Source organism: Engraulis encrasicolus, chromosome 2 (assembly GCF_034702125.1).
Source record: "Engraulis encrasicolus isolate BLACKSEA-1 chromosome 2, IST_EnEncr_1.0, whole genome shotgun sequence".
NCBI lineage: Eukaryota > Metazoa > Chordata > Actinopteri > Clupeiformes > Engraulidae > Engraulis > Engraulis encrasicolus.
The window spans coordinates 6,096,540-6,121,804 of record NC_085858.1 but is presented as its reverse complement, the minus strand read 5'-3'; the positions used below and the strand labels follow the sequence as shown (position 1 = coordinate 6,121,804).

The following is a 25,265-nucleotide window of genomic DNA, read 5'->3' as shown; positions in this document are numbered from 1 at the left end:
ATTTTTTTTTTTTTTAAATATACTGACAGTAGAGATTGAGAGGAAATCAGTGGGACAGAGAGAAGGGGGTAGGGTTGGGACATGACCTGGGCAGGACTCGAACCTGGGTCCCAAAATTGACATGCTTTTCCGAAGGGAGGTCCGACAAAAATATATGTCAGAACATACACTTCACACACACAGGCTCATGTATACCAGCATGCATTTTCATTCATCATCGTAACTAATTGTTATTTTCAACTTTCATTTTCATGCATATGAAGTGTCCTCTTCGGGTTGAATTTCATGATGACATGATGATAAATCTGCTCTTAGGTGATGGGGGGAGGCGTGCGCAATGAACTCTTTGACTTCCAAGGAGTCTCTATGATACACACCTTCACAGACAGCTGGGAAAAGGTGCAGAACTTTAAGGCTCTGCCCAATGATATTCTCATAGCTACATATCCAAAAGCAGGTATGTTGGTATATATTTCAACACCCCATTTGTGTTCTCTGTATGACCTACACTGGCAAATATACAGTCTACTATGTGCAAAATTATTAGGCAAACCATATTATTGGGCAGCATATCGTCTGTTTCACGCTGATAGTAATGCTGATAGAGAAGGGTAAAGGAAATGTAAAGCTCTGTATATTGCCAGTATATGGTGATACATTATTCATTTCAGATCAATAAGATTAAGATACTCCATATGTGACTGTGCCACGTTTCACATGGTCAAATACCACTCTCAGTACAGAATACTAAATTCTAATTGTGATTATTTTATAGCCTACCTACTCCTCTGTAGTTTAAGTTTTGAAATGATATAGGCCTCTGAGATTGGTAGATTTTATATCACCTATGAGTTATCCCAACCCATGAAATAAATAGCATGATGGAGTGCATATCCTGATTGAACATTTTGTCAGGTGTTGTGAAAAAAATTGGTTTAAAAGAGCAAGCTATATCCTTTGACACGTCTATGGTAAGTGCACATTTTCTAAGAGTCATTCCTCTTCAGTGGTGAACACTTGTGAACAATCATTCCTGTGGTTGGTCCAGGTGTCTGGCCTCGTACATGATTTCAAAATGAAAGCATCTGTCTGTAAATACAATGTATCTGCCCAAGTATATTGGAGTGTCAAAATGTTCTACCAATACATGCTTGCTATACTGTGTGTCCAATAGGCACCACTTGGATGTCGTATGTACTGGACCTGCTGTACTTCAAGCAGAAAGACAAAGAGAGAGAGAAGTCTGTGGCGATCTTCGACAGAGTTCCATTCCTTGAGTGCACCAATGCAGACCTTACTACAGGTCTGGACTGGTTAACTTGTTTAAGACATGGAGGTTAACAATATTTGTTCATTAATCACCCTTATTCCAGAGAATGCACATTCATCGTTTCCATTATAGATATGTAGTTGGCATGGGTCTGTCTTCTCATTTACATTCATCAAGTTCATCATTTCATTCATTCATTGACCATTTCGTAGTGCTAATTCATCAGTCAAATTTTACACCCATGCTGTTGGTCCTCCCTAAGTTTTAATTAAGACTGCAAAAGGCTACATAAAGAAGTAGTGGTAGGCAGAAATGGAAGGGTGGGTCTTGTAATTGCTAAGGCTTGCCGAGGACCTCAATCACTGGTAATACACAGAGTTTCCACCTGCTTATGTTATGAATATGAGGCCTACTGAAACCTATACATGTTTGTTTCATTTTCAGGAGTAGAGACAGCGGAAAGCCTTACCACCTGTCCTCGTCTCATCAAAACTCATCTACCCATTCAGTTTGTGCCGAAGAGCTTCTGGGACAACAAATGCAGGGTATACAGTCTCTGTCTAATTCTCTCCCGCACAGAAAAACGGGAAAGTACTGTGGGTAACACTTTCTATGAAGACCATTATCTACAGCGCATTATGAGCGCATTTATATCCATGGCTGTAGCCACCTATGAGGTAAGGGAGGTCTGGACTTCCCTCCTTTTTAGAGTAAAATAATATATATTTTTAAAATCTCACTCAGCAATAACGTCAACAAACAGTAGTTTCAAAATTAACTGGTCATCAGTAGACAGTCAATTTCTTCAGGCATCCTGCACCATACAGGCCATGTCATATTGACAGAATATTTATGCCAATATCAATATCAATATCAATATTACTTAAAGGTAGAGTTTATTTTAGCATTTTATATCCAGAATTCATGCTGCCCAGTCACAAGTGTTATCGATCCTTTTCATCATCGCCATCTATTTCTGAGTATACATGTTCAAAATGTCGGAAATCTATATTTTCTATAGTTCCATACTTTCCTCTATTTTGTCAGATCAGTAGATGTTTGTTTATTCTAGTAAATATTCATTGAAATATCAAAGTTGTGAATGGGCATGCATTTTCAAAATAAATTACAAAAATGGCATATTCTTTTAAAGGTCCACTGTGCAGGAAATGGTCAAAAAAGGTACTGCAACTATGCTGCTCATTGAAACTCGGCTGCCTATTGCCAAATGTTATCTTAACATGAAAGTTTACTAAGTAATAAACAAATATTTTCTTGTATGGTCCAAGTACAGTCATTTTTGCAGCTAAAAATGGCTATTTTTGGAAATTCAAAATGGCGGACCATGGAGAAGATCCCCCTTTTCTTGTATGAAAAGTGCATTTTTTTCCAGTCATAATGAATACTTTGTTACTTGACTTTGAATTTGTTGCTGGTGGTAAGTATTAATGAAAACGGTAACATTAGTGAATGGGCAGCATGAATTCTGGAAATGAACAACTAAAAATCTCACACAGTGTCCCTTTAAAGGTCCACTGTGTAATCAAATTGTAAGTATTCATTACGACTGGGAAAATTACACTTTTCATACGGGAAAAAAGGGCTTATGAGTACTCTTCTATGCACAAGCCTGGATGTTTAGGCTACAACATATATACAATACATGGGTTCACCGTGTTTATAAATACAGTGTTGTGAGGAGGGGCAAGACACTGGCAGCCAACCACGTGAGCAAATGTTTTGACTGACAGCGGTTTCCAAAAATCAGAGGTTAAGTTGTGCGCAGCTAGAGTCGTGCAGTCAGGAGAAAACACACATTTAGAACCCATGTATACTCATCTAGAGTTAGCCAGGCCATGCCCTCCTAATGAAGCAACACCTTCGCCAGGCCAAGAGCAATGTATATATCGTTTCTGATCTCCAGAAAAATCGAGAACTCCACCCACTTTGATGGAATCTACCAGTAGCAAACCTAGGGAGACGGGTCAACCATGCCATTTGGGAAACGTTAATCGAAGAGATTTGAAAGTTGATGATAATCAGGTTAATCTAGAGTGCCTTTTCTCCACAGATAGTGTATATGGCTCGGAATGCCAAAGACAGTGCTGTGTCTTACTACCACCATCACCGCATGGCCATCCGCATGCCAGGCCCACAGGACGAACAGTTTTCTGGAAAGATTTATGGAAGGGAAAGGTAGGTTAAGTGATTGATTGATTGATTGATTGATATACACTGTCAGAGGTGCCCTAACCAATGACCTGCACCACACCTCACTGAATAATGGTAAACAATACATGTTGTTTCATAAAATGTGTGTATTTTGAGATTAATATTTTCTCTTTTCGCTCTCTCTTTTCTCTTTCACACACACACACACACACACACACGCACACACGCACACACGCACACGCACACACGCACACACGCACACACACACACACACACACACACACACACACACACACACACACACACACACACACACACAGTAGTGTGGGGCTACTGGTATGAGCATGTGACTGGATGGTGGGATAAGAAGCAGACGTACCCAAATCTTCTCTACATGTTCTATGAGGACATGGTACAGGTTAGTAGTCCACTTCTGATAGTGAGCCAGTATCTGACTATCAACCTATCAATACCACTGACTTGTATAGTATACAAGTCAGTGATCAATACCAACAGTCAGGCCAGATTAAGATGACCTGCGGCCCCTAGGCTACAAGGTGCTTTGTCCCAGCCTGGGCAAGTAAATTTCTCAACACATTTACATAGAGAGTGTCATAATTATGAGGTAGGAACTAAAACAACATGTCTACCAACTCTATTCAACAGACAGATTCATTTTTCAATATTACATCTTGTCATAATTCTGCATTTTCACTTTTGACCAATCAGGGGTCCCCTGGCAGGTGTGGGCCCCTAGACTGCTGCTATAGCTAGCCTGTGCATTAACCTGGCCCTGCCAACAGTATTTTTTACATCACATTGTCATACATAGCTGTCATTCAATATGCTTAAGAAAGAGAAAGAGGAAAGTAAAATTGTTGTAACTCTAACCAAAAGCCGATGGAAATACATTTGTAATAATTTCTTTTTAAAACAGAATGTTGTTTTTAATCTCTTAGGTAAGCTCACTGAAAATATGGTAAACCTCCAAAAAAAAGGATGCAGAAAGAAAGTCTTGTTACTTGATTGTGTATGTAACTAGTAGGAGCAAGTGTGAATACACCAAACAAATGTTCTTATGTAGCCACATAATGCACGCAGTACCACCAGTGGCACGCTGTAAAAGGTTAATTACCATGGTATTGCTCTACCATGACATAACAGAGGGCCTTTAGTAATGCGCTATAACTTGGTCATTGCTTCTAGTAACAGCAAATTTATAATGCCTTGTGTTAACGGGTGAAACTTAGTTTGGGAGGAGCCTGAGGAGTGATTGACAGCTGTCTTCGTATTTCGGCCTTCTCAGTGATTTAATGGCAAACATGCCTCAGTGTACACCAAGCACAGAGGGCCAACTAGTGAAAAGAGTTTTATGACCAAATAGAAGATAGAAGATATTCCAAGATACTTAGTGGCAGCTCAAAGTGTGTGTGTGTGTGTGTGTGTGTGTGTGTGTGTGTGTGTGTGTGTGTGTGTGTGTGTGTGTGTGTGTGTGTGTGTGTGTGTGTGTGTGTGTGTGTGTGTGTGTGTGTGTGTGTGTGTGTGTGTGTGTGTGTGTGTGTGTGTGTGTGTGTGTGTGTGTGTGTGTGTGTGCTCATATCATATGTGTCCAACAGGATACCAGTCGTGAGCTGGAGCGTCTGTGCTCCTTCCTGGGCTTGTCGACCTCCTTGGAGGAGAGGGAGCGTATCAGAGGAGGAGTGCAGTTTGACGCCATGAAGGCAAACCCCATGGCCAACTACTCCACCATCCCGATCATGGACCAAAGGATCTCTCCATTCATGCGGAAAGGTACAGTGTGCTCATATCAAGACCTTCATTAACGCTGTCTGCCTTCCCCTGAATTGTGTTATTATATTGCTCAAGCTATTATTAGCCTATCTGCATAGTTAACCCCATAATGCACGACGTACCACCAGTGGCACGCTGTAATAGTCATTGGAAGATTACTTGCCATAGTATTGCTCTACTATTACATAACAGCGGGCCTTTTGTAATGCACTATGACTCGTTCATTGCCACTGTGGTAACAGCAAATTATTATGCCGTGTTTTAAGGGTCTAAGCCTTCAACTGTGGTGTAATAACGTGGCAGTGCTCAGGGGTATCTACTGTTGACTGCATGTGGTGTACCCCAAGGGAGGGAGGTTAGCGCTTTCCGTGCATCAATAAATGGATCTCATGAGTAGGGCGGCATTACAGATCCAATTAGGGATGGAAGCAAATTTCATCGCAGTTGGTAAGGACTGATCAGAATCATGAAGTCCTATGTGTTACATGACACTGGTGTAAAATACAGTGAACGATACCATGAAGGATGAACCACATCCAACAGGATTAACTGTGAACGATAGAGGAAGCCGGATAACCCGGAGTGTATCCAAAAAAGCATAAAATCACATCTGTCCAAATCACAGTAGAATTAAATGTGCACCTCAACTCTGAGTTTCCACCAGAACGGTCCATCGAGACCTCCACAGGGTCAATACACACAGCCGGTCACCCAAACAACCCTTTCAGACAGATTCCTTTTGCGTCCACAGTTAATCCTGTTGGAAGTGGTTCATCCTTCTTTGTGGTATGCAGACATCACCTCGGATACCGTGGCTCTTGATAAATCACACAGACTTGCTGTCTCGGTCAAATATGCAACAGTTACACACACAAGAATTTCTCCTTTTTGAACTCTGATATATCATCCATAATGTTGTGTGTGCATTGCAAAATTTTGAGCAAAACTGTGCTCTTACCCTGCTAATTGAACCTTCACACTTCACTTTACTGGTGCAATGTGCAATTAATGAAGATTGGCCAACAGGCTGGTCCACTTCAGCCATGAAACTTCCCACACTGAAATGATAGGTGTTTCCATTATTTTGTCCAACCCCTCTATTTGTGTGTTTGACCTCTTGTGATTATGAGTCCCCTTTTCTGTTCTTCACCGACTGCAGGGAAGGTTGGGGACTGGAAGAATCACTTCACTGTTGCTCAGAACGAGTCTTTTGATGAACACTACAAGATGAAGATGAAGAACACCACACTGACATTCAAAACAGCAATCTAACAGGACTGAGGGCGGTGTTGTTAAAGCAACTCTAAAATAGCAATAGTCAGTCTACTGCATTTATGAGTTTGTATGAAACATCTCAGGGTACCCAAAGACACCTAATTCAGTGCTTGGGTCTGCATAATACAGTACATGGCTGCATGTTACACCGTAGTCGTTTTCACTTGTCATTTTGCATATCATATGAACTGTCATTATGGACTTGTCAATGATTCACTGATATTACAATAAAACATTAATGTACATCTGTGTGTGTTATCTATCTAATACACACACACACACACACGCGCGCGCACACACACACACACACACACACACGCGCGCGCACACACACACACACACACACACACACACACACACACACACACACACACACACACACACACACACACACACACACACACACACACACACACACACACACACACACACAATTGTGAAGAACATAAGTGGTTGCCACAGCAACCCTTACAAACTGTGAGAACAAACTGCAGCTAGATCGATTCTTGAGACTTTATTTTTGAGCATGAATACATGAATGGTAGTTAGTTCAGAGGAGCACCAAAAACACAGGAGATGCAGCAGCCACTAGAGGGCGTTAATAGCCTACCCATTCCCACTAGTCAGACCCATTGACATACTGTAGTGTAGTAATGCAGTGGTTCCCAAACTCATCTCAGAACCATTCATTATTCCTACGTTATAATTTCAGATTCAAAAGAAAAGCAAATAGGCCTACATTTTTTGCCATCTTTTTGAGTAGTCTACTGTTATTGACCAATTTTTGGAATTATGGTAACAACTAACCTGTGTTCACCCTGTTTTCATGAAAAGTCCCTTTTTTCTGCAACCCCCCACCCCCTCCCCTGGGGTCCCTGCCCCCAATTTGGGAACCACTGGTGTAGTGTATACATACATCTTTGTAGTATATGTATGTCTATGGTCATGACTAGCCCTACATGCGTTGCAAGTCCTCACAGGAACCCGGCGTATGACATGACCATACCATACAAATCACAACTGTTACAGAATAGCACTGTCAACACAACTGGCATCTGGTCACATTGAAACTGGTACCTGAGTGAGCAGTTTAGTAGCCTAGCCTGGTAAACCAGCCTATTGCACTGCATTCAGTGTTGCCAGATTGGGCAGTTTTCAACCAATTGGACTGTTTAGGATCACCAACTGTGTGTAAAAAAATATGTTTGATAGTTTTTTTCCTGTAGAAAATCTATAGAAATCAATAGAACTTACAAGTAGGTCAAATGTGTTGGGATTTAGTGCCTCCAGGCAGTTTTTCAGCCTTTATTGGTCTGAAAATCATCAGCCACATCTGGCAACCCTGACTGCAATTATGGAATGACACGGGACATGGTTTAGCAGGCCAGCTGTGACAGTGGTCCGAGCCTCCTCATCCCACATCAAACCAACCCTCTGATCATCCTACAGGGAGACGGTGAGATGTTTGGAAACACAAAGAGACATTATAATGACAGACTGTTAAATCCTAGTTTTGATATGAGTTTTTATGATGTCACAGACATACAGGGTATCACACGTTTGTGGCTGCAAATGGTCCATTGTTGCTCACATGAGCACATCTACAGGAAATGTGTTGCTGCGCTGTTGGAAGCATGCTTGATAAGGAAGAGAACAGCTTTTATAGGTGAGGAGGACCTGCTTGGAATATTGATGCATTTTCTTTTCAAGAAATGGAAGATTGTAACTGTACATTGTATCTTGAATTCTGAACATCTGTAGCATTAGGTTTACCCGTTCAGCGTCATTTTCAGCTTGAGTCAGCTGTGTGCTGTTGTTGTCCTGTGTGTGTGTGTGTGTGTGTGTGTGTCTGCGTGTGTGCCTGCGTGCGTGAGAGATCATGTTAGATCCATGTCCATATTAGAAATGTCCACTGACTGCAACAATCATGTCACTACCTACAACCTTTTTCTCTAAATATATAGATCATTTTTTTTATTTACAGACACAAAAATAGCAGTATTTAGGTATTTACAAAAAGAGATATGTTACATTTGAATGTATGTGTTGTGTTGCATGTGCATGTACTGTATGTGTATTCTATTGTGGTAATGTCTGGATACCTTTAATAGCACACTGGAAGTGCAGCTTGGGCTCAAACTATGTCCGACTGCCTCACACAAGAATAACATGGACTCTTTGTTAAGGACAAAAAATGTTATGAACGATAGTAAAAAAAGAACCGACAATTTCAGACTTCAGAGCAATAAAGACAATAATATGCTTTTTGTTGTCATGCAGGTTCAAATATCTCAATAAACACACAATGCATCAAGACCAAAGTCACAAAAGTCAAGTCACAATGTCAAGAACTACGGGAATTCCTGAAGCCGAAGCCACTAGTAGAAACATAAACAGTTCAAAATGTATCACATAGTGATTTATATTGATGCAAATATTGCAATCAATTACCATCCCTCATCACGTTTTCTTTTTTTTTTTTACAGCATTTAAGTCGGTTAATACTTCTCACTTGAGAGAACATTAGGGTTTTTACAAGACAGCAAGTAAATGCCAGTGTGTGTGTGTGTGTGTGTGTGTGTGTGTGTGTGTGTGTGTGTGTGTGTGTGTGTGTGTGTGTGTGTGTGTGTGTGTGTGTGTGTGTGTGTGTGTGTGCGTGTGTGTGTGTGTGTGTGTTAGGGTCGTGTGTTTACGTTGAACATCTAGTCTCCCAGTTTAGCCAGTGTGTGTGTGGAGAAGCTGGCTGGCTTTGAGGCCAACTGGAGAGAAGACTACCATAAGATACTAACGTAGTGAACGGCTAGTGCAGCATGTTCCACTGAGGGAGGGCCAACATGGTCCAGCCAGCAGGACTGTGGCCCAGGTGTTATTAAAGGGCCCATAGCTTCACAGGGACCCACAGAAGCCTGCGATGTGGTTAGAGTTTGGGTCCCAAATTATTTACTCTCTCACAGAATTCATAGCGGCACTCCTTTCACGCCACGCAGTAACGCGCCACAACATTCCAGAACGCAACCGTTTGAGTTCCATGTGCAGTCAAAGTAGCTGACAATGTCTGCGGTGTTTGTGAAACGTTGTGCGCAATGTGCAGATGCACAAAATACACATAGATACACCAGCAGACAGAAATGTTGTCTCTTGTCTGTCCCATTCTGTCTGCACTGCAAATTGGCCTTTAAATAACCCTGCACAGTGCACACACAGCAGGACTGCAGAGGTGTCACTAAGGCTGTCACCAATGGCACTTAAAAAAAACTCGAAATGTTTCACAGGTGGCAGACAGCGAGTGAAATGCCACCGGCAGAATAACATGTCACAGAACACTGAAGTCAAAGGGAACACATGGGTTTGTCACTTCAAAATCAGAAGAATAAACATTCCCAGTGTAAATGTGTTTGAAATGTACTAACCTAAGTTATTTTTCTGTCTATGCAATATGTAGATGTACACATACACATACACATACACATACACATACACATTCACACACACACACACACACACACACACACACACACACACACACACACACACACACACACACACACACACACACACACACACACACACACACACAAGTTTGCGATACTCTCTCTGACAACTGGCTATTCAGCATGTTCACAACCCCAACAGATGTAGGGTGTGTACCTGTGTGTAGTGTACCACATGATTGTCATGCAGTCTCACGCCTGTCAACATGCAGTTCAGTTCTTCAGTTTATTCTCCACGAGACCTTCGTGGCCTTCACGGCTGCAACAGAGATGGTAGATGGTGGATGGACATACAGCACAGGATTCATCATGGCGAGCCACCTCCTGTTAGCCGGAGTTGCCGCCCCCTATAGTCCTGCTGCTGAACTTCATTTCACTCCACCAACCAACGAAGTGAAATGAAATCAGCCAGTACATCAGACTAGTGTCCTGGAGGGTTAAGGGATACGTTGCCCCCGAGAGACATGAACCACCACCACTTGCCATATCTTGCCATATCCGCCATCTTTGGTTGCAAGCACTGCTGGGTCTCGGAGTAGAACAAACGTGACTCCGTCGTTTCACAAGTCAATGATGTCACTGCTCACGCTGGCCGAGTCGTCCTGCCGCTTGACCTTCAGGTAACCTCTCCCGGCGGCTGCGCCCGAGCTGTCCAGCTCCGAGCCCGTCCTGTCCAGGTCGGGGGTGAGGAAGGGCCGTGTGTCCTCGCCTCCCGCCGGCGTCAGGTTGTCCAGGCTGTTGCAGGAGGGCCGCAGCGAGACGGGGCAGGAGAGGGAGAAGGGCACCTGGGGCTCGGCCACCCAGCGGGGGCCCTGGTGCGTGGGGGTGGGGGGCGCCGTCACCTGCCTGCTGGGCACCGAGCTGTTGACGATGCGCTCCAGGCCCGCCGAGGACTCGGTCAGCATGGTGCCGCTGCTGTCGGTGAGCGTCAGCTGGGGGTCGCTGTTGCGCCGCAGCCAGGGGCCCGGGGAGGGCGTGGGGGACGGCGACGGGGAGAGCGAGGGGGGACGGAGCGGGGAGAAGAGGCTGTCCGTGCCCTGCAGCAGGTGCTCGCGGTGCAGCGCGTCGTCGATGCTGCGGCTCAGGTCGATGGGCGAGGGCGGGCGCAGCAGGTCGAAGTCGCAGAGGGACAAGGCTGACTCCTTGTCGCCGGCGCCTCCTCCGCCGCGACTGTCCAGCGAGGAGCTGAGGGAGCGTCCGCCGGGGGTGCGGTTCAGGGCCTGCAGCCGGAGCAGAGACCCAGCACCTCCTCCTCCTCCTCCACCTCCAGCTCCTCCGACTGCTGCTCCTGTGGAGCCTTGCTGTTGCAGCTGCTGCTGCTGCCAGGAGCGGTTGCTGTCTTTAGGCTCCCGGTTGCGGATCAGGCTCTTGCTGATGTCAGCCCCCGAACGCTCCTGTCCGGCCCAGTTGTTGGGAAGCTCACCGCCCGACGCTGCCGAGAGATTACCGCCTCCACCACCGCCACCGGATACTCCCGCTCCATTGGCTGTCGCTGCAGATGCCCCTCCTCCTCCTGACGCCGTGGAGTTCTCCGGCTTCCTGGCCGGCCGACCCGTGAGGCTCTGCACGATCTTGGCCCAGCACGTGTGCGGGTGGGGCATGACCGTGGTCTGGCAGGGCGAGGACAGCTCCCCGACGCTGGCCCGGGCGCCCCCAACTCCTCCCACGCCTCCTCCAGAGGCGCCCGAGGCCAGTCCTCCCCCGCCGGACCCGTCCCGGGGCCTCCAGAAGAGCCAAGAGGCCAGCAGAAGAAGACAGAAGGCCCAGGCCAGCTCCAGCAGCCGCGCCCAGAAGACGTTGAGCCACCAGCCCCAGCCGAAGAGCCGCCAGTCGCCCAGCATGCCGTACAGCCACAGGCAGGTGTGGGTGTGCAGCAGGCAGCACAGCGCCCCCAGCAGGGCGCACACGGCCAGCACGCGGCCCAGGGCGCGCCACAGCCACCTGCCGCCCGCGGCTTTGGCCCTCTGGGCGCGCATGAGCCGGGGCAGGGCCAGGCACAGGAAGCCCAGGCAGAGCGCCAGGCCGGCCAGCAGGGTGAGGCTCTGCAGCACCATGGGCACGGCGGGCGAGAGCGCCGGGGACAGCATGTCCGCCGCCAGCAGCAGGGTGCACTGCAGTATCGCCAGCACGGCCAGCAGGGGGGGCCGCAGCAGCGCCGGCGGCACCAGCTCCAGCTCCAGGCCGGCACCGTGCACCACCAGGGCCATCAGAGCCGCCTGGGCCCAGAGCAGGAGGGGCAGGGGCAGGGTGATGAGCGCCGTGACGGCCGCCCTGGGCAGCAGCGCGCGGGAGCCGTAGGGGTCCATGAGGAAGTGCGTGGCCCGCACCGCGCCGGCCAGCAGCAAGAGGGCGTTGGAGAGGAACAGGGCCCCGCGCAGGGGGCAGCAGGTGGCCGGCGAGAGCAGCAGCCCCAGGGCGCCCCCCGCCGCCAGGAGCAGGAAGAGCGAGGCCGAGCCGAAGACGTGGAGCTCCCAGGCGAAGGAGAGCGTGCGGCTGAGGTCGGCCCACTGCAGGGTGGTGGCGTTGGGGCCGTGCACCTCGTCCATCACCTCGTGGCTCTTGGAGGGTCCTCCTCCTCCTCTTCCCCCTCCTCCACAAGGCCGGGGGCCTCCCTCCACGCAGGGGGCTGCCGCTGCTCCAGGAGGAGGAGAGGGGCTGCTGAGGAGCACAGGAGGAGGGATGAGAGCCATAGACCTGGAGGAGTTCCTCCTCTTCTGCTCCTCCTCTTCGCTCTCCGGAACTGCAGCCACTACTTCTGTCTGCCTCGGTAGAGAAGGGGTTGGCGTAAGACTGGATGAAGAGATCACTGCTGCAGAAAGAGAGAGAGAGAGAGAGAGAGAGAGAGAGAGAGAGAGAGAGAGAGAGAGAGAGAGAGAGAGAGAGAGAGAGAGAGAGAGAGAGAGAGAGAGATTCAACACTCGTTTATTTAACCATCTGTGCGTCATCTTACAAACAAATCATCCTTCACTTACAATCCAATGTGAGTGGTACCCCCCCCCCAATTACACATTTAAAACCACCTCCCCATTCTCAGCTTTGTGACACAACAAGCACCCCACTCCCCATACAGCCATAAAAGAGTCCATCTCCTCAATAAGAGAGAGAGAGAGAGAGATGGGGGGGTAGAGAGAAACAGAGAGAGAAACAGAGAGAGAGGGGGATTATTGAATAGGAAGAGGGTGGATAAAGTGAGAAATGAGGATGGAGCAATAGAGGGATAAGGGATAAGTGAGACAGATAAGCATAAAATTAGCATGAAGTTTATATAAGCACAAGATTGTTCACGGGGTATTTTGGGATCCTTCACTAAGCACTACCCACAACTGTCCAGCAGAGGGAGAAACTACACCCCTTTACAGTGACCAAAAAAATACATTCTTAGGAATCTAAGGTCTATGACCATTTCTTGTTTAGAATTCCTACCAGATGCCATTGCGAAGTAGTAGGTAGCTGATTGTGAACATTTGCATATGTGTGCTATAGTGTGGAGGAATGCTGGCAGTCTTTATGTGGGTTTATTAAAATTCATAACCTGCTGCACCAGTGATGTCCGGCCAGTCTGGATGGCAGAACACACAGTATATTTCCATGCTTTTTGCAACGCTTTGTGACAAGCTAAATATTTACATTACACCTGTGGTGACAGAAACACAGACTGAATCTTATTCAAACTTTAAAGTATTCCTGACTATTAAAACAGGTTGAGATTGAACTTCGGGATGTCAGCCAAAACGTTTTCTTGAAAGTATACAAAATGTTACTGGCCATCAATAACATTTGCATCATGTAATTTCCATCCAGAAATCCATGAGAAAATAGATATAGCTCTGGAGGTATTTACATGGCTATATGGACATTTACACTATGTTTCTATTTAAGCCTTAGATTGTAAGCATATGTGCATGGATATCTTTTGGTGCTCAACTGTGTTAATATAAATATAATGATACATTTGTGTGTGTCTGTATGAAAGTATACGTGTGTATGTGTGTGTGTGCGTGTGTGTGTGTGTATGGATGCATGCGTGCCCGTGTGTGTGTCTTTGGGTGGCTGGCCTGCATCTATATTCATGAGTGTGTGTGGTTAAAGTTCAGGTGTTATGTAACACCCAGCAGGGCTTGAATTCAACCTGTAGCGTTTCCAAGACAACAGAACAGATTCTACTCCACAAACCAGGCCCCTTTTACACACACACAAAATCACACAAAATCACACACACACACACACACACGCACGCACACACGCACGCACGCACGCACACACACACACACACACACACACACACACACACACACACGCACGCACACACGCACGCACGCACGCACACACACGCACGCACGCACGCATACACACACACACACGTACAAATGTGTTCACACTTCACAGGCATACAAAGACACACATAGGCACACAGAGATCTACAAACACACACACACACACATGCACGCACGCACATACACACACACACACACATACAAACGTTTTTCACAGGCAGACAAAGGCACATATATGCACACAGAGATCTGCAAACAAACACGTACGCACGCACGCTCGCTCGCGCTCACACACACACAGACACACAGACACACAGACACACACACACACACACACACACACACACACACACACACACACACACACACACACACACACACACACACACACACACACACACACACACACACTAACAAGCTGTCCATTCTTGAAGTGCCTTAAGTGGGATTGCACAGCCTCTGCCCCCTTGTCTTACATAAAAACAAACAACTCGATAAGGCGGCACTGCACTTAAACATGCCTTTGTAGATGTCTCCCATCTGTCAAATCTATAAAAAACACTGTAAACACACACACACACACACACACACACACACACACACACACACACACACACACACACACACACACACACACACACACACACACACACACACACACACACACACCACAGTAAAAAATGCACCATTGATTCAACATTTACAGGGTACTCAGGGACCAAATATCAGTCTAAATGTTAAAATCAACTCTCTAAAATTTCTAAATGTTGAATTATGTAACACGGCAAACCTTACTGTACACAGACACATGGACGCACGCACGCACACACACGGACGCACGCACAAAAGGAAAGACCCACACACATGGACGCACGCACACAGAAACACACAGACACACACACACACGCACAAGCACACACACACAGACACACACACACAAGACCTTACATGTGCACTGACTCAGCCAGACATAGAAGAGATTTCACTTTCATGAATGTGAATATGGCCAGGTCACGGCAGCACCACCGGCAAAACAAGAGCATTTGCATTGTGCTTTCAATTACAAAAGGGCATGCAGACAGAAACACACACACAGACAAAGAGACAAACACGCACACACACACACACACACACACACACACACACACACACACACACACACACTAATAAAAAGGGGATTTCAATGTATCTGAGTTATCTCATTTCGTACAGTATTTCCCCCCCTCCAGGCACATATTTTCATTAAGGGATCAATATTGTCAAGCCTCTTGGAGAGGACTTTCCTCTGGTCTACATCAACAACGACAAATATGAAGTTATTTGATAAAAGAAACACAGCAGACAAGAAATGCAACCAGCGTCCAAAAAACAAGTTGACACAAGTTAACCACAAATGCACACTTCAAAAAGCAAATTTGGCCGCCATGGCTGTTGAAAAGGAAACTCATCTCAGATGAAAGATATTTCCTTATACCTCACTCACACACGACACGACAGCCAGGCGACTATGGCTGTATGTGGGATAGTTTAACTACGTATATCTCAAAGCAATCTCATTCGGACCTGTTTGAGTCGGGACTCCAGACATTCTCCAGATGGGCTGCTCAGATGGCACAGCTGGAGCCATTTACACACATGCTCACACACACACACACACACACACACACACACACACACACACACACACACACACACACACACACACACACACACACACACACACACACACACACACACACACACACATGTGGACACGCACACACGCGCACATGCACACACACATGCACACACACATGCACACACTCACAAACACACAAGCATGCATACACACACACACACACACACACACACACACACACACACACACACACACACACACACACACACACACACACACACACACACACACACACACACACACACACACACACACACACACACACACCCGTGCCTCGTTCCTTATGTCCACACATATGCATGTGCACACAGCATTTATCTCGCATACCTACACACACCCACACACAGACATGGGAATACACAGCTTCACATGTGTAATAGACATAAACACACACACACAGTCATATGTACAGGCACCACGCACACACACACACACAAATGCACACACGCACACCTACATACACTTACTGTATGGACACGCACATACGCACGCACACACACACACACACGTTTGAGAAGGAACTCGAACCCAGTAGTCGCTGAAAAGAGCAGCCAGTCACTGTAGCAAGTTCTCGTCTTTCTCTCCATTGCATCTGTTTTTCATTAGTCTGTCTCTTTCTTTTCATGTCTCTCTCTCTCTGTCTCTCTCTCTCTTTCTCTCTCTCTCTCTCTCTCTGTACCCCTCCCTTCCTCAACCTTTCCGTTCTGTCACATAATCTCCTGAAGACTTTTATTTTTGTCTTTCCTGGCTCTTTCATCCCTGGTTATTTCTTCATTTCTTCCAGCTCTGTCCCCATCCCTCTCGCTCTCTCTCTCTGCCTCTCGCTCCCTCCCCACTGACATCCTCCTCCCCCTCCTCGCCATACTCCTTTCTGGCTCTAGATCCTATGACACGCACACACACACACACACACACACACACACACACACACACACACACACACACACACACACACACACACACACACACACACACACGCACACACACACAAACGCTTTTAAGTGGAGCCAAATTCTACTGTTCCTTTAGTATCCAATTTATACAGCATGTTAGCTGTGGGTTAATCTTTCCATTTCACCCTTGTGATTTCAGTCTGCGGTTGGGAACATTTGATTTGGTTTTCTTCAACACATGAGAAAGGCATACAGTGCGAAAAAATATCTATAGTTTCATAGCCTGGATGGGCCTATCCAGCCCAGGGCCGCAGACAGCCTTCACTGGGCCCAGGACAAAAGCATCTGAAGGGGGCCCCTCTTAATGCATATAATGTCATGAAGACCCAAATCCCTGACCCCTCTCTCGCTGGGCCCGGGGCAACATACCATTTTTTCTCCCAGTTGGCAGGCCTGGGCCTGCCCAATAGTGCCTGTGATGTCACGATGATGCAAATCTGAGCCTTTTTGGCTAACCCGTTTTGGATTGTTCCAGTGACAATCTGAACTGCGCAACACGTCATCAGAATCAGAGGTCAAGGCCCTACCGTGCACTGGTCTGCTACGGTGACGGGTAGGGTTAGATTCCGGCCTGGATCCTTTGCTGAACCTTGCCCATCTCTCTGTCCCACACATTAAAATCTCTCACTGTCTCACTATCATAAATAAACTAATAAAAGACGAATATAATATATATATATATATATATATATATATATATATATATATATATATATATATATATATATATATATATATATATATATATATATATATATATATACTTTTACTATTACTTATACTTACTTTTTACTTACTTTTACTTATACTTTTACAGGGGGTATATCTGGATAACTGGTATATAACTGGTCTGCCAATACAGATGCAGTATACAAAAAAGGACAGAGTCGGCTATACTTCCTGAGGAAACTACGATCGTTCAATGTGTGCAACACACTCCTCACTATGTTCTATCAGTCTGCGGTTGCCAGTGTACTTTTTTATGCAGTGGTCTGCTGGGGTGGAAGCATAAGGAAGAGAGATGTTGCGCGGCTTGACAGACTGGTGAGGAAAGCTGGCTCCGTTGTGAGAGAACAGCTGGAGAACTTCACTTCACTGTCAGATAGAAGATCTTTGAGCAAATTGCTCACCATCTTGGACAATAAGGCGCACCAACTCTACAACACAATCATCCAACAAAAGAGTGTGTTCAGCTGGAGGCTGAGAGCACTGAAATTCAGGACTGACAGACTGGGGAAATCATTTGTCCCTAGAGCCATGCAACTCTATAATTTGTCCATTAAGGACAAAGAGAAACTCCTGGACTTTTCTGCATGATCACCTTTTTTATTTTTATCTACTTTTTTATTTTTATATTATTTTTACTTCTCTTTTTAATCTACAGAGCAAACTGGAAAAAGAATTTCCCCTTGAGGATAAATAAAGTTTAATCTAATCTAATCTAATCTAATCTACTATATATACAAAAGAATCAGCAGTCAAACTGGCTATGGCTTTCTTCAGGATTACGAAGATGTTTTCAATACAGCAGATTTTAGAGTTTATTCCACCTTTGAGGTTGTCCTGATTGTCCTGTCCTGTGGGATACTTGCCAGACCCAGCTCAGACCATGAACTTGGGGTTTTCACAGGCTTTAGGATTTCCATTTGGGACAAGCCGTCCCGAACGGTGCGTCAAGGTCTGTACATTTTTCTATAATAGTCTGGCACGTGTTTGGGTGGATGTACTTACCCTCATAAACACTATGCAAGTATAAGTCCTTGACCCTCCACCTCTAGCCCCTCTTTTCACCCACCCGATGAATGCACACACACACACACACACACACACACACACACACACACACACACACACACACACACACACACACGTACACACACACACACACACACACACACACACACACACACACACACACACACACACACACACACACACACACACACACACACACACACACACACACACACACACACACACACACACTTCCAACACTTCATTAGTCCAAACATTCCTCCTTCCCACACACGTACATGTGCACTCTCTCTCTCTCTCTATCTCTCTATCTCTCTCTCTCTCTCTCTCTCTCTCTCTTACCTGTCCCAGTCTGTTTCCCATTACTCGTGGTTGGCGTCTCCTTGGGAAATGTGATCTGAACTATGCCGTGCGTTTTCGTTTTGGCTGTTGGTCCATTGGGTACTTCGGAGTCTGGCTTCATTGCCAGATGACCTGTAGTTGGTGCTGTTGTGGTGGTAGTGGTGGTGGTGGTGGTGGTGGTAGTGGTGGCTCCAGGGCTGGGGGTTGTGCTCTCGGCCCCAGGCTGCTTGGTGCTGGGCCTGGAGGATTGGGGAGTGTGAGGTAGGAGGCTGGCAGTGCTAGACTTGGTGTTAGCGTTAGCATCATCAGCTGGACCTTGAGGGTTTCCCCCTGACTGGACCCCAGTAGTAGACTCCTCTCTGGGTTCTCTGTCAGCACCTACAGTAAGTAAAAAATCCATCAATCCATCAATCCATCAATCAACAATGAACAAAGAAAAAAGCATTATATATAGCATCACAGTGTACAGTAGTCTATAAATTCGTTTCAAAGCTCAACACACAACATAAGCGAAATTCCAAGCTAAAATCCCAGCTAAAACCAATATTTTTAAGACCAATATTTTAATACCTGTGAGGAGAAGGTAGGAAAATGTGTAAAAAGGTATTTATGTTGCTTTGGATAAAAGTGTCTGTAAGATGTGGCGCTTAAATACACTGCATGCAGCAGCTCCTTCGAATTCCTTCTAGAACAGGTCTAATCCGACACTGTAAATACTGCATTGGATGCACTGTGTTCGCTCTTCTACTGCAGGTAGTGCAGCTCCACCTCAAACCAGCCCACGCCATAAGTACCTGAGGTAGAAGAGCTTGTCGCAAAACATTTTGGACAAGATGAAATGCCCCGCTAGCAATTCTACACAGTTTGTAAACAGAAAAGGAAAACATTCTCTGAAAAGGCAAGTATTGTGTGACTTCAAGCACTGTTTAATTGACGTCTTCGTCAAATGGCATGCATGACGCACATGTTTTCGCTAACTCCATGTTGTGGAGCAAACTGAGAGATAGGGGAACAATACCATCCTGTGTTTGTACACAAAGCGATTTGAACGCGCTGAGTCCTATTAATTTAAACGTAGCCTGTCACAGGACTTGGCAGAGTGAAGGCACGTCTACAGGGACATGGGCTTTTGTCCAAGCCAGGGCCCTGGGTAGAGCTGTGTTGATCAGACTCAGACGATTTGGAAAATGATTGGAGCTGGACTGGCAAGACGTCAGACATCCCGTCTCCAACGACTTTCAAGATTCTTGTGCATTATAGGTAAGGCTCCCAGTCGCCCACAAGTAATAGAAAATCTCCCGCAACTTTCCTTAACTAATTAGGACAAGAGACAGATGCAATAAAGGACGAGGACACTGGGGGGACACGAGGAGTGAGGTAGAGTAAGAGTGACAGTCAGTGCCTTGCAGTATTTTTAGAGATATAATGGACAACCGCTTCCTTCCTGTCATTAAGGTGGTGTTAAAGGTGGTGTGTGCGTGCACGTATGCGTGCATGTATGCATGTACATATGTATGGAATGTGGATTGTGACTTCTTGAATAAATGAGGCAGCTCGTTTTAAACCTTTTCAATGAAGGTTTTTGCTGCAGGTCAGGATTAGCCTGGTTGCAAAACCAGACTAGGTTTGGATGTTTTTCTTAATCTTTTAGGGGCTTCTTCATGCCTTTTTTGACAGGACAGTATGAGATGCTGACAGGAAGTGAGGGCGAGAGAGAGATGGTGGACGATTGGGAAATGACCCCGACTGGACTCGAACCGCAAGCACAAATGTGGGGGGCTTAGCACGAAGGTTAGGATGTCTTGACTGGACATATTTCACTCACCTGGTGCAAAACTCCCTGTGCTGTCTGCTCCTCCTGATGACGTCTGTGCTGTGGTCGTTGCGTTTCTCTCCGGCAGAGGTGTCTTGGTGCTAGCTCTTGTTGCTCTCGTCGTTGAGCTGCTGCTAGCGCGCAGCAGGATGCTAGCAGTAGGCCCGGGCTGCGCCTCCGCCATTTTGGTCAGTGTGCTACTAACGCTAGTTAGCGTCCCGGGTGGCGGTAACGGCTGACTCACAGTGGAAGGGGGCCCAGCTGTGTCTGTGAGCGTCTCAGAGTCCCCGCCACCTGTCTCCTTGAGGACTGGAATGGCCTGATCCCCTGATCCGGCCGCGGGTGGCGGGTGCACAGGGGGATCCCCTGCTGTGCTGGGAGATCCTATTGGTCCCTGGGTTATCAGCATCGCCAGCACTGTGGTCTGGGCTGGCCTGAGGACCGGCCTGCTCTCTGGGCTGGCCTGCGCAGGGGAGGCCGGCAGTCTGGCCGGCCCCACATGGCCGTTCCTGAGTGACGGAGCCCCCGTTAGTGTGGAAGACTCGGTGGCAGGATGAAGACTTGAGGAAGAGGAGAGCCCATTTCCAACATCCGCATTACCGGATGACTGAACTGGGCCAGCTGCGTCATTAGAATCAGAGGCAGCTGGAGCTTGTGTGTCAGAGTGAGAAACTGCACGGCTGTCAGTGTCTGCACTTCTGTGCGACTCTACGACGGTTTCCTCTATTACGTCGTTGTGCTGGAGGGCTGGGGGCGGAGTGGATACGAACTGAGCGTCTCTATCCACGGGTTGTAGCGAGCGCGCTACGTCAGTCCGTCGGATGGCACGCATGGAGCGCAGCAGGACGTCCGGGGTGTGATTCACAGGCAGTATGTCTGGGGTCGGGGCGCTGGGGGCGGGAGTTAGCGGAGAACCTTGCACTGCGATTGGCCAGACGAAGCAGCAGGCCAACAGCATGGACGACCGCAGAAGAAGAAGGAGCGTCATGGTGACCAGCTTGGCCAATGAGGTGCCTCTCTGGCTGGACGAAGGCTCTGATCAGCTCCCCTTCAGAGAGGCCTTATACCTGTCGACTCATGGCAATCCATCCTGGCTAAGCCTGAGAACACACAAAAGAACAGAGTTTAGCATTACGGTAACGTTGCACACGTGTCAAAGACATTTTTTTTGGTGGCCCAATGGCATCTAATGCCCATAAATTAATTAGTAATTGTTGGTTGATATGCTGCAATGAATATGCTTCTTAGATAGTCCACTTAAAAAAAACATACAATAGTAGCACTGGCTGTCATTGAGCCGCCTGACATGTGCTACTGCTGAAACGTCACTGACCCTCACATACATATTCCCTCTGTTCTCTCTCTCTCTCTCTCTCTCTCTCTCTCTCTCTCTCTCTCTCTCTCTCTCTCTCTCTCACACACACACACACACACACACACACAAACACACACACATCTTCAGACACAAACACACACAGCCACACACACAAACACAAACACACAAGCACACACAGACACACAGACACACACACACACAGTCACCTCTGAGTCTGAGCACATTAAAAGAGACTGTTTGGAACAAGAGAGGACTCCAGGCGACAATTGTTAGAAAAATCTGGGTCACAGTGTTTCTTGAGCTTGCAGTGTGTGCGCGTGAATGTGTATGGGTGAGTGTGTATGAGAGAGTGCATTTATGTGTATGTATGTGTGTGTGTAAAAGAGTGTGTGTGTGTGTGTGTGTGTGTGTGTGTGTGTGTGTGTGTGTGTGTGTGTGTGTGTGTGTGTGTGTGTGTGTGTGTGTGTGTGTGTGTGCGTGTGTGTGTTTGTGTGTGTGTGTGTGTGCGTGTGTGTGTGTGTGTGTGTGTGTGTGTGTGTGTGTGTGTGTGTGTGTGTGTGTGTGTGTGTGTGTGTGTGTGTGTGTGTGTGTGTGTGTGCGTGTTGGGGAGTGATTACATCTAATTCTTCCTCCTGTCCATATCTGCCTGTGAGAAGATTTGATCAGTGTTACATAATTGAGTGAGTGGCTGGCTTTAAGGAGTGCTACCAGGTCAGCGGGAGGGAGCCTTGTCTGGCTACTGCGTGTGCACAATATGTCAAGAGCAGATAATGCAGCCAAAGCTGTTTAGACTGAGCAGGAGCTAGCTCAGGGATGGATGGGCAACTTTGATGATGAGGAGGGCCACATTTTTTCCATTGGAGGGCCATATGACCACGGGTCTGATGGCAACTTGCAGTTGGTTGCTCAGTGACTGCCGATATTGTTTGGCAGGTATGGGTGTTTTCCATAGGCCAACATTATAATTAGAATAGATTAATTCAGTAGTGTTTTTTTATCTTGGCATAATTATTATTATCATTATTTTAAATTATGTTTCATCCACGAGCCGCACTGAGTGAGGAGGTGGGCCGCATGTGGCCCCCGGGCCTCCAGTTGTTCATCCTTGATCTAGCTGGATCTTAGCTGAGGGTATGTGCCTTACAAACATGCGTAGATGGCAGAGATATGTGTGATATGCTCCAGGAACTGCTACATGAAAAAAACAAAGCTGTAAAACATTTGCTTTGGCCGTTTATCCAAGAACGGTGAATATAAATAGACCGTTAGAGATGAGAAATGAACCAGGCCAGAGTCCAAGTTGGTATCTTCATTGGCTGCTTTCACTGCACTAACCACTGCCCTGTAGCATCTTCCAAAACAGAGCATTTGTTTAACATTTAACATTTGAGGAGAAATTCTGCGTAAAATATAGCGCTGACATTTCAAATCTAATGTCCACTGTGTTCATTTACACACAGGTCATTTTTAAAAGACTGATGGTGGCTCTACAGGTGGTAAACCAGCCAATTCACAAATATGTTTACCGTGCCATTAATACTGTATGTGTGAGTGTGTGTGTGTGTGTGTGTGTGTGTGTGTGTGTGTGTGTGTGTGTGTGTGTGTGTGTGTGTGTGTGTGTGTGTGTGTGTGTGTGTGTGTGTGTGTGTGTGTGTGTGTGTGTGTGTGTGTGTGTGTGTGTGTGCGATACGCATATGTGTCGTCTGCATGTGTGCGTGTGACTGAACACAGTTGGATGACTTCCATCAGGCAGCACAACAACACAGTCTGGGGCTAATAGCGATCGAGTGACACGGACGGCCATGCATGATTAATGCTGTGCTAAAGGCCAGCTAGCTCCTGCTCAAGACCTGCTTTCAAGAGCCATAGGAGGCTCCCAGCCAGCCTGCCTGCCTAGCTGCCTGCCTAGCTGCCTGCCTGCCTAGCTGCTTGTCTGCCGGCCTAGCTGCCTGCCTGCCTAGCTGCTTGTCTGCCTGCCTAGCTGCCTGCCTGCCTAGCTGCCTGCCTGCCTAGCTGCTTGTCTGCCTGCCTAGCTGCTTGTCTGCCTGCCTAGCTGCTTGTCTGCCTGCCTAGCTGCTTGTCTGCCTGCCTAGCTGCCTGCCTGCCTAGCTCCCTCAGGTTCACTTCCAATGCCCCTCAAACGAACAATATATTTTTCGAGTCGGCGCTCCTCCTCTCACACACACACACACACACACACACCTGTCCAAATAACAAGCACAGCAGCTAACTGTTTGTTTACATAGAGACTGGACTGCTTTCAGACATTTTCATAGTAGTGCTCACATAATAGGTACCGATCCTTTCCACGCTTTGAAAAGTGTATTATATTATAAAACGTCATGTCAGATCTAATGGTTGTAGTTAAGTGATATTTACGTTTGAGTTGTGCAGAGACACACACACACACTCTCCCCCCCTCCTCCCCCCTCTCCTTAAGTCCTGAAGGAAAGTATGGTGCCCTATGAGTCACACATAAACATGATTAGACAGAGAGAAAGAGAGAGAGAGAGAGATGGAGAGAGAGAGAGAAAGAAAGCGAGAGAGAGAGAGAAAGAGAAAGAGAGAGAAACACTACATGTGCTTATAATTCTGTACATACTCGACCGCATGAAAAGTTCATCAAAAAAGTTCAAATCAACACATACAACTCTCCCCCCAAAACTCCCTCGACCCCCCCCCCCCCCCCACCTCCCGCCCAGCGCTCTTTAAGCTGTTTGACATGAGTTCCAAAGTCTAGACAGAAAATTAGTAGTGAAATGTGAAAAGTGAGCTGACATCACGTCCCTTGCTATTAGAAAGGGTGGACCGAGGGGGAGCAGTGGAAGAGAGGAAAGGGGGGGGGGGTTAAGGGTGGTGTGTGTGTGTGTGTGTGTGTGTGTATGAGGGCGTGTGTGTGCAGGCGTGCGTGTGTGTGTGTGCGTGTGCACATCTACATACATGTGCGTGTGTGCACTGGTAATAATGGGATCGGGGGGTGGAGGTTCTGACACACTCTCTCCCTCCAGTGACATCACCCCCTTCGAAACTCCATACACTCTCTCTCTCTCTCTCTCTCTCTCTCTCTCTCTCTCTCTCTCTCTCTCTCTCTCTCTCTCTCTCTCTCTCTCTCTGT

The 25,265-nt window shown here is 46.8% G+C and overlaps 2 protein-coding genes and 1 pseudogene across 2 annotated transcripts in view; 1 reads left to right on the top strand and 2 right to left on the bottom strand.

Annotated features, from left to right (window-relative positions):
* The first annotated feature begins 318 nt into the window (after nt 1-318).
* LOC134443420 (cytosolic sulfotransferase 3-like) lies at nt 319-6,615 on the top strand (annotated as a pseudogene).
* Nucleotides 6,616-10,067: 3,452 nt separating this feature from the next.
* LOC134443410 (proline-rich transmembrane protein 3) lies at nt 10,068-19,401 on the bottom strand. The gene is made up of 2 exons (XM_063193199.1): nt 19,002-19,401; nt 10,068-12,808 (listed from the first exon to the last, which is right to left on the bottom strand). Exons 1-2 carry the CDS (start codon nt 19,399-19,401, stop codon nt 10,560-10,562), a joined length of 2,649 nt encoding a protein of 882 aa, XP_063049269.1. The 3' UTR covers nt 10,068-10,559.
* Nucleotides 19,402-20,787: 1,386 nt separating this feature from the next.
* The window catches only part of LOC134460342 (uncharacterized), an 11,006-nt gene continuing 6,528 nt past the window's right edge, over nt 20,788-25,265 (bottom strand). Inside the window, exon 2 of the mRNA XM_063212775.1 lies at nt 20,788-21,914. Coding sequence (XP_063068845.1) covers nt 20,819-21,802 — 984 coding nt within the window. The 5' untranslated portion in view covers nt 21,803-21,914 and the 3' untranslated portion in view covers nt 20,788-20,818. The remainder of the gene's footprint in view (nt 21,915-25,265) is intronic.

Coding starts and splice junctions, on each gene's coding strand:
- LOC134443410 (XM_063193199.1), bottom strand. CDS start 19,401: ATGGATTTTTTACTTACTGTAGGTGCTGACAGAGAACCCAGAGAGGAG. Junction 12,809..19,001: donor TGGGAAACAGACTGGGACAG/GTAAGAGAGAGA, acceptor CTCTTTCTGCAG/CAGTGATCTCTTCATCCAGT.